Source organism: Cryptomeria japonica, chromosome 11 (assembly GCF_030272615.1).
Source record: "Cryptomeria japonica chromosome 11, Sugi_1.0, whole genome shotgun sequence".
NCBI classification, from domain to species: Eukaryota; Viridiplantae; Streptophyta; class Pinopsida; order Cupressales; family Cupressaceae; genus Cryptomeria; species Cryptomeria japonica.
The window spans coordinates 414,163,000-414,179,663 of record NC_081415.1 but is presented as its reverse complement, the minus strand read 5'-3'; the positions used below and the strand labels follow the sequence as shown (position 1 = coordinate 414,179,663).

The 16,664-nt window shown below is 34.2% G+C and overlaps 1 protein-coding gene across 1 annotated transcript; it reads left to right on the top strand.

Annotated features, from left to right (window-relative positions):
- The first annotated feature begins 2,919 nt into the window (after positions 1–2,919).
- Positions 2,920–9,179, top strand: LOC131073602 (putative glucuronosyltransferase PGSIP8). Its single transcript, XM_058010064.2, has 5 exons — positions 2,920–3,380; positions 3,479–3,734; positions 3,897–4,098; positions 7,649–7,796; positions 8,210–9,179. Exons 1-5 carry the CDS (start codon positions 3,100–3,102, stop codon positions 8,754–8,756), a joined length of 1,434 nt encoding a protein of 477 aa, XP_057866047.1. The 5' UTR covers positions 2,920–3,099; the 3' UTR covers positions 8,757–9,179.
- The last annotated feature ends 7,485 nt before the right edge of the window (positions 9,180–16,664 follow it).

The following is a 16,664-nucleotide window of genomic DNA, read 5'->3' as shown; positions in this document are numbered from 1 at the left end:
GCAGACTGATTGGAGGGTTGGGTCTCTAACGGAGCCTAGAAAGGCCCTCTGGTCCTCTGCAGAAATGCTTCTCAAGCGGATGGGAGTGTCCATCTCGAGAAAACAGATTAACAAATTAAACAACCTGAGCAGTGAGCCTATAAACCTAAAATACCATGAGCTTTGACGATTTATCTACCAAATGGCAAAGGCTAATTGAAGATGAAAGAAGCAGAGATCGTATATAAATTGTTGAAGCTCTTGATTGTAATAATTACTTCTTTAACAGTATTAACTGCTATAAATTATTTTAAATCTTTCGTATCTTTGCAAATCTTTCCCATAAATGCACGAGTGTGCGAAATTGGAAACAACTATGAACCAATACCAAACTGGCAAGTATCACATTGGAAGTCGTTGGGACAGTGGATTGCCGTAAGTGAATAGATATATATTAAATGAACGAAATTATCGATCGTGATTCGTGACATTTGATACGTGTCTATTGAATCCAATTCCATTCCGGGCACTTTCTAGTGAGCTATGTTCTCTTCAGAAAATTGGGCCGAAATAAAACTTCAACCATTGATCTACGATCATCGAACGGTTTAAAATCATTGATAGATTTTAGGTATGTGTCACCCTTTACGTGTCAAAGAGGCCGCGCTTATTGATACATCGTGCAGAGTCCGGGCTCAATGTATTATGTGATTTGATGTACTGATGTGATGTGCCTTGTCTATTAATGACAATGAATTTATGAAATCGCCAATGAATTATATATTGTACCATAAATAACAAAATATTCATCAAAACAAATTAAATAATTTTCAAGCAGTGGATAAAAATCGCCAATACATTTAAATAATTTTCAAGTGGTGGATAAAAATCACCAATACATTTAAATAATTTTTCCTTCGGAGTAAAATTTTTCGCTCATACAATTATATATTTGTTCCTTTTAACAATAATTATTCGCCTCCCACAATGAATATTTTCCCCATAGAACAAGGTATTATTTGTCAGAAATTTATGGCATTTTCGTACCCTAGAAAAAAAATCGCCAATACAAAATAATTTTTTCCTCATTTAAATTTTTTTTTCGCCATTGATATGAAAATTTCCCCCCGAAAATAATGTCTGATTCGCCAGGATTTTACAGAGTTGCCCGGGGGGGGGGGGGGGTTTCTTAAAGTTATCCCTGTGTTTGTCATGTGGAGTATATAATTTTAAAAGAAACTTGTATTATGAATGAAAGAGGGGGATATAAATTGAATAGTTCACAAGGTAAAAAAGCCTGTTAAGGATTGGAATTGAGAGGTAAACAAGAAAGCTTGTTTATAGGGAAAATTTTTTTGGTTAGTGTTTTTTGTTGTAAGTAGTGACTTATTTTTTAACATCAAATAGCAGGGCTACAACTAGGATTGTTGTTGTATAATGGTTTATTTTGCTAGTTAAATGAGGTAGGTTCAACTATGTAAGAATTGCATAATGCAAAGAATTCCATGGCATAGTGAATCATCTAAAAAGCTTAAGAGAGATTCTTGATTAGGAATGAAAAATGGGTCAGGGAAGGAATGATTGAAATACTTAATCCCACACAAATTAACATTCAAATGATATATTCTCTTAAATATTAAGAGAGATGATGTTTCTATAGTCCATATTAGTAAATTTGAATGTTTTTATAAAATTGCCTTGTATTTCCATGACTCTCAAACTTGTGATAGGATAAGAAAACTCTTGTTCTATGAAAAAGAGTCCAAAATCTCCACAAACTAATAAATTTCTATACTTAAGCTCCCTCTCCAAAGTAGATAATTCTTAATTTTGAAAGTATAGTTACCAGATTCTGACTCCGCACAGACTTGAAGAAATTGAATCTTGATATTTTAACGACACACCACATTTCTTTGAGACATTTTGTCAAACAACCCATTGTTTGGTCTAAGCTTCCACATTATGTATACAGATTCACCCCATGCGTTAAAAGAGAGACATTTCATATACAAAATGACCATAAGCTTCCCAATGAGGAAATAACACGAACATAATTTGGATCTTGGTATTATTAGCACTTAGGGTTTCCTAGAGAAGATATGCTAGCTAAATTGGTACATAAACCTTGAAAAGAGTGTGCCAAAATTTGAATTGATTAGTGATAAGTAGCAAAGATTCAGTGGCAAGCAACAAAGATTCAATGATAAGAAACAAAGATGCAGTGATAATAATGACAAACTGAACCAACTTTAAATTTTTGTTATAAAACTTCTACACACAATAGTACACAAAGGTCCACATTGAACTCCACATAGCTATCAATATTTCCATTCCAACAATAGAGATTTCAGGGTCTTTCTTGTTCACTTTAGTTGAGAGCATACACACCTTGAACATGTAATAACCAAATTTTATCGACCAATGTGGAATACTCATTTGTTATATTCGAGCAAGTTGAGTCCATCAATACCTTTATTTCAACTATCATTAGGGCCATTTTAGTAATGGTAGCACATTAATCGCCCATACTAGGTTGATTGCTTCAGCCAATGAAATAAAGGAAAAATAATTTTTGAAACATGTTTTCTCAAAAAAATACATCTAAACTTTATGAACAATAAAACATTTTTTTGCATATTAAAAATATCTACCATGTGATTTGTCAAAAAAATAAAGATTAATAACATGTTAATGACAGCTGATTGCTTATATACATTAAAAAAAAGAAGTTAGTAAATGTATTTTTCAAACTAAGTTATGCTTTTCTTCTCCAATATTATAATTTCTAAAAATTAGTTTTTAGCATAAAATTTGTCTATATTCAATTTTTTCTAAATAATTTATAAAAGTCATTAATATTTTTGGTGATAGAGTTTAAATCCCCCTGTTTCCCTTCAAATCAGGCGATTATGGATCATCTGACCCTATTTACGAGGAACACATTTATTATTCTTTACAGGAAAATATTTATAATTCCTTATTTAAATTTTTTTTTTTAACTTTCCATCTAGATACATGCTCGGATGGCGGGCTATACTGATCAGCTAGTTTTGCATTTCTGGTCACTGTCAAAATCCTTCCCGCAGTCCACACAAGGCTTTCAACCAGGTCTGATTTGTTATGATGAATGGTGTTTTTGCAGGGAAGCATCCATTTATGTGGTTGGTTTGTGTTTTGTTTTTATGTGGGTATAGAAATGGCAGTACTACAAAGGGAGGAGTATTTGCAGAAAGCTTTTCTAAACATGCTTATGCAACAATGCTGTACATGGGGACCCCCAGAGACTATGAATTTTACATTGCAGTTCGAGTCATGATGAGATCCCTTGTAAACCTCAAAGTGAATGCAGACCTTGTTATTATAGCATCCAAGGATGTCCCTCTGGATTGGGGGAAAACATTGTAAGAACAAGCCCTTTTGATTTTTTAGCAGAAGGGGAGGGAGAAGAAATCTTATCTTAGAAGTTGGAATTGAAGAACTTTTGTTAATTAATTTGCAGGTGTGAAGATGGGGCTCGAGTAGTATATGTAGACAACATTGATAATCCCTACAAGAACCAGACAGACTTCGATAAGCGCTTTGCGCTTTCTCTGAATAAGCTATATGCCTGGAGTCTTGTGGAGTATGAGAGGGTAGTCATGCTTGATGCAGATAATATCTTCCTCCAGAAAACTGATGAGCTTTTTCAGTGTGGCCAGTTTTGTGCAGCCTTTATTAACCCCTGTATTTTTCACACCGGTCTTTTTGTTTTACAGGTCTTTTTGTCTTTTTATGGTTTTGCATTCTGTGTGGTTTGTATTTTTCATTTTTAAAATGCCCATTTGGAACTACTTTATTGACAGGATTTGAGCTGGCAATTTACCCGTTTTGTTCTGTTTCTTTCATAAATCGTTTTTCTTTTTTTCATTTATATGCAGCCATCGGAGGAGGTTTTTAAAGATATGCTGCATGAGTTGGCTGCGGGGCTGAAAAATGACGATGGTGCAGATCAAGGATTTGTGGCTGCACATTTTAATGATTTACTGGACAGGCCTATGTTTCATCCGCCATCAAATGGGTCCAAGCTCAATGGGTTCTATCGATTACCTCTGGGATACCAAATGGATGCTTCTTACTACTGTAAGCATGCTTTCCATAGCTTTATAGTTTTATGATTCATGAGGAAGATAAGGAAATGCATGAATCCTGCAACTTTTAGTAAATGTTTTTGAACTTTATTTTTGATCAAGTAGTAGGTTTCTGACAATCTTGAAACTATGCTTAATTTAAGCATTTGTTTGATATGACCCTTACAAGTGTTTTACATTTGAGAACGAATTTAGATGTGGGCAAGAAGGATCATATATTATTTCTGCTCTTTAGGTGAAGATTACAAGTTAATTCATGGGCAAATCAACTGCCTAGATTTCCACAATTTGCAGGGACTGCATGAACTTGCAATTTGATAAAATGTTGGCATGCAGTTTCCTGTGTAATTATCCACACCCAAATGCAAGCATAATTTCTCATCATTAGCTTATGAAAATAGAGATTTAAGAACCAGTGCCTAGATGTGTCTCACCAACTCTTGATTTGTAGGAATGTATTTTGGTTAGAGTCAAAGAACACAAGCTTTTTCCATGACCTAAATTTGTAGAGATTCCATCTTGTGACTGATATCCAGTCCCCCACAGAAGTCTCAAAATGATTGGCATGTACAAAAAGAAATAGAGATTGTTACTTCTCATATGAAGAGCAGAACATATATGTCTTTGTTTGTTTTATCATCTGCAAAACTTACAGTTTCTAAAAGAAGCTTCGCTAGGACACAACATATTAGGAAATTTCTTAAACCGCTGCTTTCGAAAGATCGATAGCCTTATCATGTTGAAATCGGTGCTTTTCTAAAATTCGCTGTTTAAGCATTTGATTATTTTTACCAGAACAAAGCCATATAAATTCAGATGAAGTCGTTCCTTTGAAGTGTGGTTGATAAAAAAATTGTCCTTGTGGGATTTGGCAAGTGCATTTTAAATCATTCGAAGATGATCTCTGCGAGAAGTGACATTTTTCATCATATATGGTAGTAATAATTATAAGGGAACTGCTTAACTCACAAGCACTTCTAAACATTTGTTATTCTTAGAAAAAGACACTGAATATAATCCACCTCCATGGAAATAAAAAAGGGAAGGAGCCCATAGTATCGCCTCTCTCTTGAATCTAGATTCGCCCAATTAAGACATCAAAGCTGCCAAAGTGATAAGTGATCACAACAAATATCATAATTGTCAGCATTAACACCAAAATCAATCTGACTCTATACCCGCAAGCAGAGCAATGATGTTACAAGGTCAGAGCAATGATGTTACAAGGTGGGAACAGATCATCATCTCATGATATGCTGTTGAAATAATTAGAGATGCAGCAATATAAAGAAAAGAGAGATACACACAAATACTTCACACTTTATCTGTAAATAAATGAATGCATACATAAACTCAGTAGTAGAGTCTTTTCAAAGACCATCTTTTACATTTACAAACTGCCCTATTTTAACTCATTAACCTACAGCTAAGATAATAATTCGCAGAGAATACTATTGCAACAACTCTCTGCAACATTCACTGAAAACGTTCATCTCGTACTGAAGCGCGCGATGGAGATTTTGAAATCTCAGCCACCGTCTGGTTCTCCCGCCTGTTCTCCTGCACGCCCCCCTGCCGATGATCTCCCCGCTGGAACGGTTAGGGCCGCTGTCAATAGCCCTTCTTGAGCGTCGGTGGCCGCCGGGGGCCCTCGCCCTGACTCTGATCGAAAATCTGGAAGGGTTCCTTCTTCACGCAGAGGGGTTGGGAGAGGGTTTATCCCTGTCTCCTGTGCTGTTTCTGTTAATGCGAATATGGAGTCTAAACAAGGTCTTCACGGAGCATAGTGCAATCTATAGATTCAAGGGTATCTGCCCAGCCTCCCGGAGTTGCACAAATGGATTTCCCAGCATTAGGATCCCCTCATTTCTGATACAGTTCACATATTCCCTATGGCTAAAGGTTTCTTTGTTGCTAAATTTGAGGATGCTAATGACAGAAGAAAAATCCTGTGTGAAAGTTTTTTCTATGAGAAAGATAATATGCCGCTTTTGGCCAAACCTTGGCACTCTGATTTTAATCCCCTTTTAGAGATGTTCAACAAAATTCCGGTTTGGGTTAGGCTTCCTTACCTTCCTCTTCACTTGTGGGCTGATTCTCTCATTGAGGAAATTGGTGATGCTATTGGGAGCTTCATTATGGTGGATAATGACTCCTATGGGCTTTATCATACTACTTTTGCTTGCATTCTGGTTGAGCTAGATGTTTTTAAGGGTCTGCCAGTTGAAATCGCCATTAACTCCTCTTTTGGCAGCTAGGTCTAGACCTTGGATTATGAGGGTATTCCTTTCAGGCGTTGTAGATGCTTCAAAACTGGTCATGCGGCAGAGAATTGTGGGCTTGAGAAGAAAAATTCTTCAGCCTTTTGGTGGTCGGGGGCCTCTCACCGACATTATACGGTTAGGAAATCTCCTAACGAATTGGTGGATGCTGGGGTTTCTACTTTGGCTGTTTTGGATTCTTTATTGACTATGAAAGATTCTTCGGATGCCACTTAAGGATGTTAATAAGATTAAAGATGCTGTGATACAGGATGCTGCTGTCCCCTCTATTGAAAATGGATTGCTATCTCTTACCCCGCCGGTTTCACCGTGTGTTGACACAACTTTTGCCCCATCTGCTGGTTGCGTTCCTATGTTTGCAATGATATCTCTTACCCCGCCGGCTGCTTCGCAAGGTTTTGGCACAACTTCTTCTGCTGGTTGTGATCTTGTGTCCACGACGGTTGTTGCTCCCTCTTCTGACGCTCTTTTTTCCAGTCCGAAAAGATTGGTGTTGGGCCCTTCGGATTGGTCAGTTGCGGCAGCTAAAGTTGAAGAAGGTTGGATTACTGTTAAGGGGAAGAATTCTAAGACGTCTAAGCCTTCTTTTGATATGACTCTTCGTTCCCACAAGGCCAATTGCAAATCTTGAGGGCCCTTGTAGTTGGTTGTTTAGGCTGGTTTTTCTGGCCCTTTCTTTGTATGGGTTGCCTACTGTCTCTAGGGGCAGTCCCTGTTTTTTTCTAGTTGTTCTTTCTAGCTGGGATTTCAATGCTATATCTATTTTTTAATCTGATGTAAAAGGTTTCGGGGCCCCTTTAAAACCTGCTTTTCACTTAATCAAAAACCTATATCTAAGATAATCTTAAACTTGTATGTGAACTGTTTACAACCTAAAACAAGATCCCTAAATGATAGGGACGGCATTTAGATTGGAGTATTATGCCTCAACAAATGCCTCATACCAATTCTACAATGGATTTACATGAGGCAAATTGACCATTGGAATTCCTGCTTGCCCCTCTCTGAAATGACTAGGATTGCAGGAAATTTATCATTCTTTGATGAGTTCCAAGTGCATGACTATTGTGAGCTCCACTGTCACCGTTTCACTTCGATAAGGATAAGTTAGGCATTACACCACATTTTATATCAGTAAAAAGTAAAATCAATGTTCACCGTGTAAACGTTTTGATAGATGAGCACAAATTTTTTTTATATATCTTTCATTTCTTTATCAAATCAAAATGACTCTTGTAGTTGAACTTTCATGTTTTGCAGACTTGGAGCTCAAATGGGATATACCATGTGGACAAAATAGTGTCATAACTTTTCCAAGTGCACTATGGGTGAAGCCGTGGTACTGGTGGGCATGGCCTGTTTTGCCTCTGGGTTTGTCATGGCATAAGCAACGGATGGAGACTATAGGGTAATCTAATTGCTAAAGCTCTCATCATTCTTAATTTGAGAAGCTTTGTGGATATTCAGGTTCAGTAATCGAAGTATAATAATATGATATTTCCTTAACATCTAGTTTGGTGGATAGAAAGTTTGCCGAGTTTGTCATTTTGCTGGAATTATGTCATCTCCAGCTATTCTCCTAGTCCTTGAAACTACTCAAGGGACATACCACCGCTGGCCTCTAAGGCATCTCATTAGACCAATGGGTCAAGAAGTTTTTGAGTTTTAATTCATTGGCACACTTTATACCATTGATCTGTTGTATGCTAGATGCCTTAACATATCTGTCCCTGGATGCCTTTTATTGAGCACTTCTGTATTAGCTTCATTTAAGAAATTCAATATCCTCTTGCCCTAATGAATAAAGTCCTTATGTTACAGGTATGATGACGAGATGCCCCTTGCACTGGCGCAATCCATGTTCTATTTAATAACAGTTGTATTAGCAATATTTACCCGGCACAGTTTCAACTCACAGGCCTCTCCACCCAAGTTCTGCTGCTTGAAATCAGTGCTTGGCTGCTCAATTTCAGCAGTATTGAGGAAATTAGTTCCTTTTTCTGTAGCTGCAAGCTATTTAATTCCATTTTTCCTTGTTCCAAAAACAATCCATCCAATAATGGGCTGGGGGCTTTATCTACTGGGCTCTATGTCCTTTCTTCTTGTCATAATAAAAATATTTCATATCCCTGTTTTGGCTGTTACTGTTATCTGGATCGAAGTGTTTGGAGCACTGCTTGTCATGGCATTTCCTCTCTACAACAATGGAATAGTACGGGCACTATCAGTGGCAGCCTATGCCTTCTTTGCTGCTCCATTTTTATGGCGCTCACTAGTGAAGCTGATGGCATATTTGGAGACATGCATTGAACATGATTCCTTATTGTCAAGATCTGATCAGAAACAATCTCTTGTGAAACTGTCTTGAAAGACAGAGTTTAGACCATCTTTTCATGGATCCTCTGCTCACAGTTTCCTCCATCAAGGAGATAGTTATGGATTGTATTTTTCATTTGGTGTATATAGAAATAGCAGTCTGTGATACATGGAAATATTTTTCTTACTCAAAAGACACGAATAGACTTCTTTAACCTCACATTTTTGAAGTGTGTCACTGCAAACTTTATCAGGAGGAGGCACTGGCAGAAAGCATACACTTATCCCTGTCTAGAGTCTAGACTCTGGACTAGTGATATAAAATCCACACTCTGAAAATAGACCAAGTTCTCAAACATTGCAGGAAATCAAAGATTTCAACGTTTATAATTCCACTATAAGACAATCGAGGAGGTGGCTTATTTGATTCAGTCTTCAATTTTTCAATCTTGAGCAGCAAGGAATTCAAGCAAACGGAGGAAGAGATTCATGTGCAAAAAATAGAAGATTAACATAATCTATGGGAAGTGCAAGAAAAGACATGGGTCAACCAATTTAGTTTTAAGGATTGAATCTCTAACTTGCAATACAGTTTAATAAAGTCACCCTGAGTAATCAAAATGAACTAAAAAGAAAGAGGCAATAGAAGAAGAAATTAAAAATAGTCACACAAATTAGAGAAACTGTTATCTTCCTCTGCATTTCCCACAAATAACAACTATACATGCCTTGTTTTTCTTTCTTAATTGGAAAGACTAGGGAAACCAATGAGATAAGATAATTATAAATTGTTCTCAGTATGGATTAACTCCTACAAATACTACTCTTGACATAGATATAACTCTCTCCAATAAAACTTGTTTATTCTCTTTCATTTGCTAGCACAATAACTCTATTTTTATCAAGGTTATAGCTCTAACATCTTTTAAGTTTATGAAATTGTTTCCTTCTCAAATGTAATAATTCTTAGTATTTCTTTCATCTTATACAAAAATTGTCTTATAATATTTTTGTAAACACATCTAAAGCTAATATCTGCAATTTGGTCATCTATAACTACATATCTAATGAAATACCCATTTATTCTACTACAACAAACTCTTATTCTTTCATTAGTCCATGAAGAAGCTTCTTCAAGCTATAAACTCTATTTTTAACCTACAATTTACTAACTTGTGGATACTCCACAAACTCCTCTTTGTCAAGGAAACCATTTTAAAAAGCATATTTGGTAGTCATTTGGAAAATATGTCACTTAATTTGAGATACTAATGCTGAAGCACTTCTTATGGTATCTAATATGCCATTATGAGCAAAGTTTTTTTTGTTATAGTTAATAGCTTGTTGTGAGTAGCCTTTTGCCATTAGTCTTACCTTAGCCATTTCAATTTATCCATTTATTTCAATTTATCCATTTATCTAATATATTATTTCGACAACCATTTGGCTCTTACAAATTGCATTCTTGTAAAAAGATCCACAGTCAACTCCACAGATTTATTTCTTTTAATTGCATCTGTCTTTATCCATGACTTAATACAATATTCTGAGTTTCACTACATCTTCATAGGTTATTCTTAAACTTGTCAAAATAATTGACAATACAATCAAAATCTTCTCTAACGTTAGTCTTTTGTTAAATATATTTTTGAATCTTTACATTTCTTGGAAGAATTGAACATGATGATGAATTTGTACTTGAAGAAGAAATCGAGTTACTATCAATGCTGAGTTGTTAGAGCTTCTGAGGGAAAGAGTGATGCCATTTCAAGATGAATCTACTTTAAAAATTATTAGCTTTTCTTCATATATATATATAATTATCCACTTGATCTTTAAATTAAATTCATTAACAAACATACCACTTAACAAATCTTAATTTTTTTTTTTATTACATAAAATTAAATTAGTTGGATACTCAAACAATAAGAAAAACCAAATGAATTGTTCTATCTAAACAAGACAAACAAATAAAAATAGCTGAATGAGCTCTTCATCTAAATGAGATAGGAAATGGTGTTTTGGCCAAAGACTTGTAAGATAAGGTCTTGTGAGGTCAATGCTGCTTACTAAGAAGATTGCATTCCCCTACATGTATACATTAAGGTCTATGCCACCTAAAAATTAAAGTAAAAATAATAAAAAGTTTGTGTGACTATAGGGAAAAAATATAATACAAATACGATTTTTTGAGTATCAAATTAATTTTATCTAGTATTTAATTTTCAATTGAAGTTGAAGATATTATTGAGTTGATAAAGTCAACATGTTTCAATTTTGAGAAAAACATATTAACCACATTCAAATCAATCTTGCAAATATTCTTCATTTACCCAAACTACATACTTGTACCTATGAAATGGAGGTCTATAAATATGAAGTTGTGGCTATTTTGGGTTAAAATATTTGAAATGTTTTAAATAGCTTTTAAAAGGTGGAGTCGTAGCCCTTTACTACCACCCACTTGAATTAAGCAAGGATGTTATAATTTTAGCTTCTAATTTCAATTTTACAAATTTAATCTTAGTATGAAAAATTCTTTAATAGATCTTATATAATTTTGGCAAGACCTATGTTTGTGTTTGGGTGAGGGTTAGATTTGAGGATCTTCCACTTTAATTGAGGTTCGGTCAATCTTCAACACTTAATTAAAATGATTATGAAAAATAAGATTGATTTACAAATATCACAATAAATAAAATTGACTAAAACTTTAGTTTCTTTGATATAAATTAAGCTATACATTATAAAATTAATTGACTTATTAAAATTTACATTTCTATTTAAGTAAAATAATAAAATCTTTCTTTATAATTCATACCACATTTAAAATCTTAAAATATATATCTCTCACTTTAATACATTTATATTATACAATAAGAATAATCTCTTTTAAATATTTAATTTCTCAATACAAAATTAAAAGCTCATCCAACAATATTTTACTACCTAAATTTGAAATCCTAAATCATTTTATATAATTTGAAACTTGTATGAAGGGTAAAACCAATGTCACACCTTTCTACCATTCATTTGTTCCACCTCATTTTATGTATATATGTATGCATGTGTCATGAGCCAACTATTTTAGTAATTTAGCTATTAATGGTTGATTTCCTTTGTTTATAATCTAATTTACTTTTATCCATTCAACGTTGCATTGCCTCAAAGGATTGACTACCATTAATATATACTCTATATAAGCAACTTTGGGCCAAGAGAGAGGACATTAAAAAGAAAGTTTGGTAGACAAGAAGGATGTTGGTGAAGTGACCACACTACAATAAAGAACACCATTATTTTGTTTAAGAATCCCTATTGCCACCTTCAAAAGATTTTAGATACCTCCTATAATTCTATTTTTCTTGCACACTGCTCATGTTTTCTTTATAAGTACCTAGAGCTTTTTAATAAATTTTAGTTATGGTGAATTTGTCAGAGTTTTAGATAACATTTATTAAGTTGGGTGTTAAATATTAATAGCTTATTTTCAAAGCTTTTTTTTGGGTACAAGGACATTGAGAAAATTTGTGGAAATTAGTTCTACATTACTATTTTTTTTTGTGGTCCGAATGTTTTCAAAACCCATCAAATAATCCATTTCATGTATACCACACAATCATTGTATGTCATGAAATAATTTCCTTTTATCATTTTGTCATATAGTTTCCCATGAATTGCAATATTTTGTTCTCCATGTCTTTCTTTGCATACATATCTACTAGAGCTTATTCCTATTCTATATGAATAGATGCTTGTCTCATTTGGGTAGATGTCTATTTCGAAAGGATAGATGAATTCATGTCTTGTAGGATAGACGCATTATTTGTATGGTTGGATAATTATCCCAAATCATGCTTGTCTTGTATGGATAAAAGTACCTAAATATACAAACAAATGAACACTTAATGATATGAAATAAATTATTAACTATCATATAATAATAATAATAATAATAATAATAATAATAATAATAATAATAATATGGGGAGAGATATCATTCTTGAGGTGCCGATTACAACTTGATATGAGAAATTGATTAAAAAGATAGCCAATCTCTCAACATATATATATGCTAGTGTTGAATTTTGCAACACAAGCACCTACAAGATTATAAAACAAACAAAAGACCTTCCACAAATGAATGCTATATTAATCAAGAAAAAAAAGAAGAAGAATGAATTACAATTGTAAAATGAGGTGCTTATAAAGAAAGCACAAGGATGCCCTATTCTAGATTTAGGATAACTAAAGTGCAAGCATGAGGAGCTAAATAAAGCTTAACTCTAGCTAAATTAGATACACAAAAGATAAATTAGAAGCAAGCATTCCTAAGTGAATAAAAACAAAAAAAACATAACTAGTTGTAGAAAAGTAACTAATAGCTAAATATTCTCTAACACCCCTCTTAAGTAAAACTTAGGGTGAGTAAAAACACTCCAAATGCATGAATGTAGAAATGGGTCCCAACAACAAAAGGCTTGATTAGGTACCCATGTACAAACCAATTAAGTCTCTCTAAGTGGAGAAAAGGAGAAAAACCACTTGGGAAAAAACCCCTCTCTAAAACAAAGAGATGTGATATATGAAAAAATATGAATTGTTAAAAAAAAATGAAGGACTAAGAATCTTCCAAATCAATGTCCTAAAAGAATAATAACATGAAGAACCTCCTCTGAAGCACAAAAAAGTTGTAGACAACTGTTGAATGATATATGCTATAGTGCTGAATGAAGAACCTCCTCTAAAACCAAGATGATGATCAAGATCAAGAAGACAACAATTTGCAAGAGTGCCCCAACGACACTACTCGAACAAACAAATGACAAACAAAGGTAAAACATTTGGCAATCAAAGATATAGATGTCACATGAATCTGTATGAGTGACCTAAAGAACACTACTCAATCATGCAATAGAAAACTACTAGTAAAAAATATAGGTGCCAATAGTCAAAAGAACATTGATCAACAAAAGATGGAAGGTCACCTCCACAAAACTGGAATGCAAGAGAGTCTTAACTCCAAAGAGAAACCAAGGAAGCATTAGCACCAACAAGAGAAGCCCTCCCATAATGTTGACAATAGAGAGAGATGATAGGTCTACTAAAATTGTGTGTCACCAAGTAGTGCATGAAAGAGAACAAACATCTGAACATGCACAAGAAAGTACCTACAACTGAGAAGGGTGTGCATGTAATGTACACACACATGAGACAAGAATCTCTAGGATTTGATGTTGTTGTGGAGGAACACTCATCAGATAAAGGTGTGATGGAAAAAATCAAAGGCACTACACAATCCCCCATGACACTTTATAATTTTGTGCATAGACAAAATAAGGCATAACAAAATGTGCAAAATCACCAAAAGCCATACACAAGAGTGACACTTTATCCTAGTGCATCTAGAAACAAAGAAGGGCATGAAAATGATGCGCAAAATGCACAAATAGAGCAAAGTGCTGGAAATACATTTAGGACAATGCAAAAGAAGTCGTCCAATGCAAATAGAAAGTTTCCAAGAGCCAAAAAGACCAAGTAATCAGCCATAAGGTGAAAACACAAAAGATCGAATAAAAGTTACTTGAGGCAAACTGTGGAAAAAATAATAGCATATCCAAATAGAGGACACTAAGAGCTTCTCAACGATATGTGGAAGCTGGAAAATAGAGTCCGTTTGCCCAAGTTATGGCCCTAGAAGCGTGAAAAACAAGTCTGGAGGCATGTAGTAGTCACTAGGAGCAAAATTTGACAAAAAAACGAACATGAGCAGATCAACACTGAAACTAGCTTTCTGATGATATTCATAAGTTGAAAATGGGAGATTGTATGAGCAAGTTATGAGCAAAAAGACAAAGATAGGTTTTTAGGGCTTGGAGAGGTCAAACTAGTCAAAGGGTTGACTAGTTGACGTGGTGCTAATTGGGCTATTGTTGTGGTGTTGATTGGGTTGTTGTTGTGGTGTTGATTGGGCTACTAATGTGGCATTGGCTAGGTTGTTGATTAGGTAGGCTGACTAGGCACTAATTGGGCAAGTTGACTATGTTCACTATCTGGGCAGTCAAATTGCTTGCATGGCGGTCAATTGTTGATGTGGCGGGCATTAACTAGGTGGATGATGTAGATGATGACATCAACAAAATGAGTTTGCATGTGTAGGGCAAAAACCTGAAAAAAATTCCTTACGCCTCCTCTCCAAAAAAAATATGATTTTTTATAAAAAAAAGTTACTTTTTAAAAATCAAAATTTTAATCAAATGTTTTTTATTTTTTTTTGTAAAAAGTTGCACTGTTTGTTTGTGTTTTTTTTGTCGCACCCTTGCTATGTTGACTGTACGACATAGAGATCTATATGATGGTATAGATTTCCATAAAAACACAAGTCAAATTCCCCCCAAAAATTGCCTAATTTGCCGGTGACAAACTTCAATGATTTGATAGGTGTTTTTGGGACTCTCAATCATTGTGGACAAGATGATGAGGTTGGTTTCACCCCAAATTGACCATATTTTTTAGCTACCTTTGGAACTCACCTCAACAAACGTGCCCTCAACAAATTTGACACCAAATTTTAACTGCTTAGATTTTGACGAAATGATAGTTAATCTTAAGGTTTTTTGATGTTGTAGACACGATGGTGATGTCCATTTTGCTCCAAAATTGATAATTTTTTTGCCTACCACCAGATCCACAAAAAAGAAAATTTGTGACCCTGCAACTCTTCTGAGCAAAGAAACCCTCAATCTTGAGAAGAGGTTTGTCAAATCCACGCTTTGATACCATGTTAAATTTTGCAACACAAGTATCTGCAAAATCAACAACAAACAAAACACCTTCACAAATGAGAGCTACACAAATGAATGCTATATTACTCAAAAGCAAAAAGTACATAATGAAATACAATTGTATAATAAGGTTCTTATAAAGAAAGCACAAGGATGCCCTAAGCTAAATTTAGGATAACTAAAGTGCAAGCATGAGGAGCCAAATAAAACTCAACTCTAGCTAAACTAGATGCACAAAAGCTAAATTAGAAGCAAGCACTCATAAGTTAACTTAAGCAATAAAGCATAAAAGCATAACTAGTTGTAAAAAAGAAACTAATAGCTAAATATGCTCTAACAATTAGTAGCAATCGTGACACAACACCAAAAACAATAGTTAAATTTATTATAGTTATATAAAATTATATTATTAAATATAATCATGTTAATATTAATATACTTAGTATAAAAACTCCATTAATATATTATAATATATTATTATCATATTAATAAAAATAACTTAATGTTTTTTTTGTTTCAACACACCTAAGTTTTTAGCTTGGTTCTGGCCTAGAGAGACCACTTATAGAGGATCTCTTCCCACTTAAGCCACATCTAAGGGGCCATCTTTCCCCATTAACACACTTCATTTGTTCAAAACCACGAGCTCAATGACCCAGTGAAGGTTCACAACTTGCGAGCACATTAGCACAACAAAGGCACAAGGCTTATGAGCACATTAGCCCAAGGAAGGCATAAGGCCTGCAAGTTTAGCAACCAAGCGGGGTTTGGACCTTGGTAGCTGCCTCACCAACAAAGTGACTTTATCATGACATTATGCCCCAATGGGCAAGTAATTTAATATTATATATTTAAAAATAATGTTTATATGAATAATATATATATATATATATATATATATATATATATATATATATATATATATATATATATATATATATATATATATATATATATATATATATATTATAATTAATATTTCATCATAATAATATTATATTGAACTCTAAACCTAGGTCTAATTGATCTTGAACTCTACTTCCTTAACCCTAGTTCTAATGACAACTCTAGCTTTAATCCTATCTCGAATCCTCTTAGTAATTTAACCCTAATCCTAATCCTAGATCTCTAATTCTAATTCTAACTCTAACCTTAACCCTATTCTAGCATTAAAT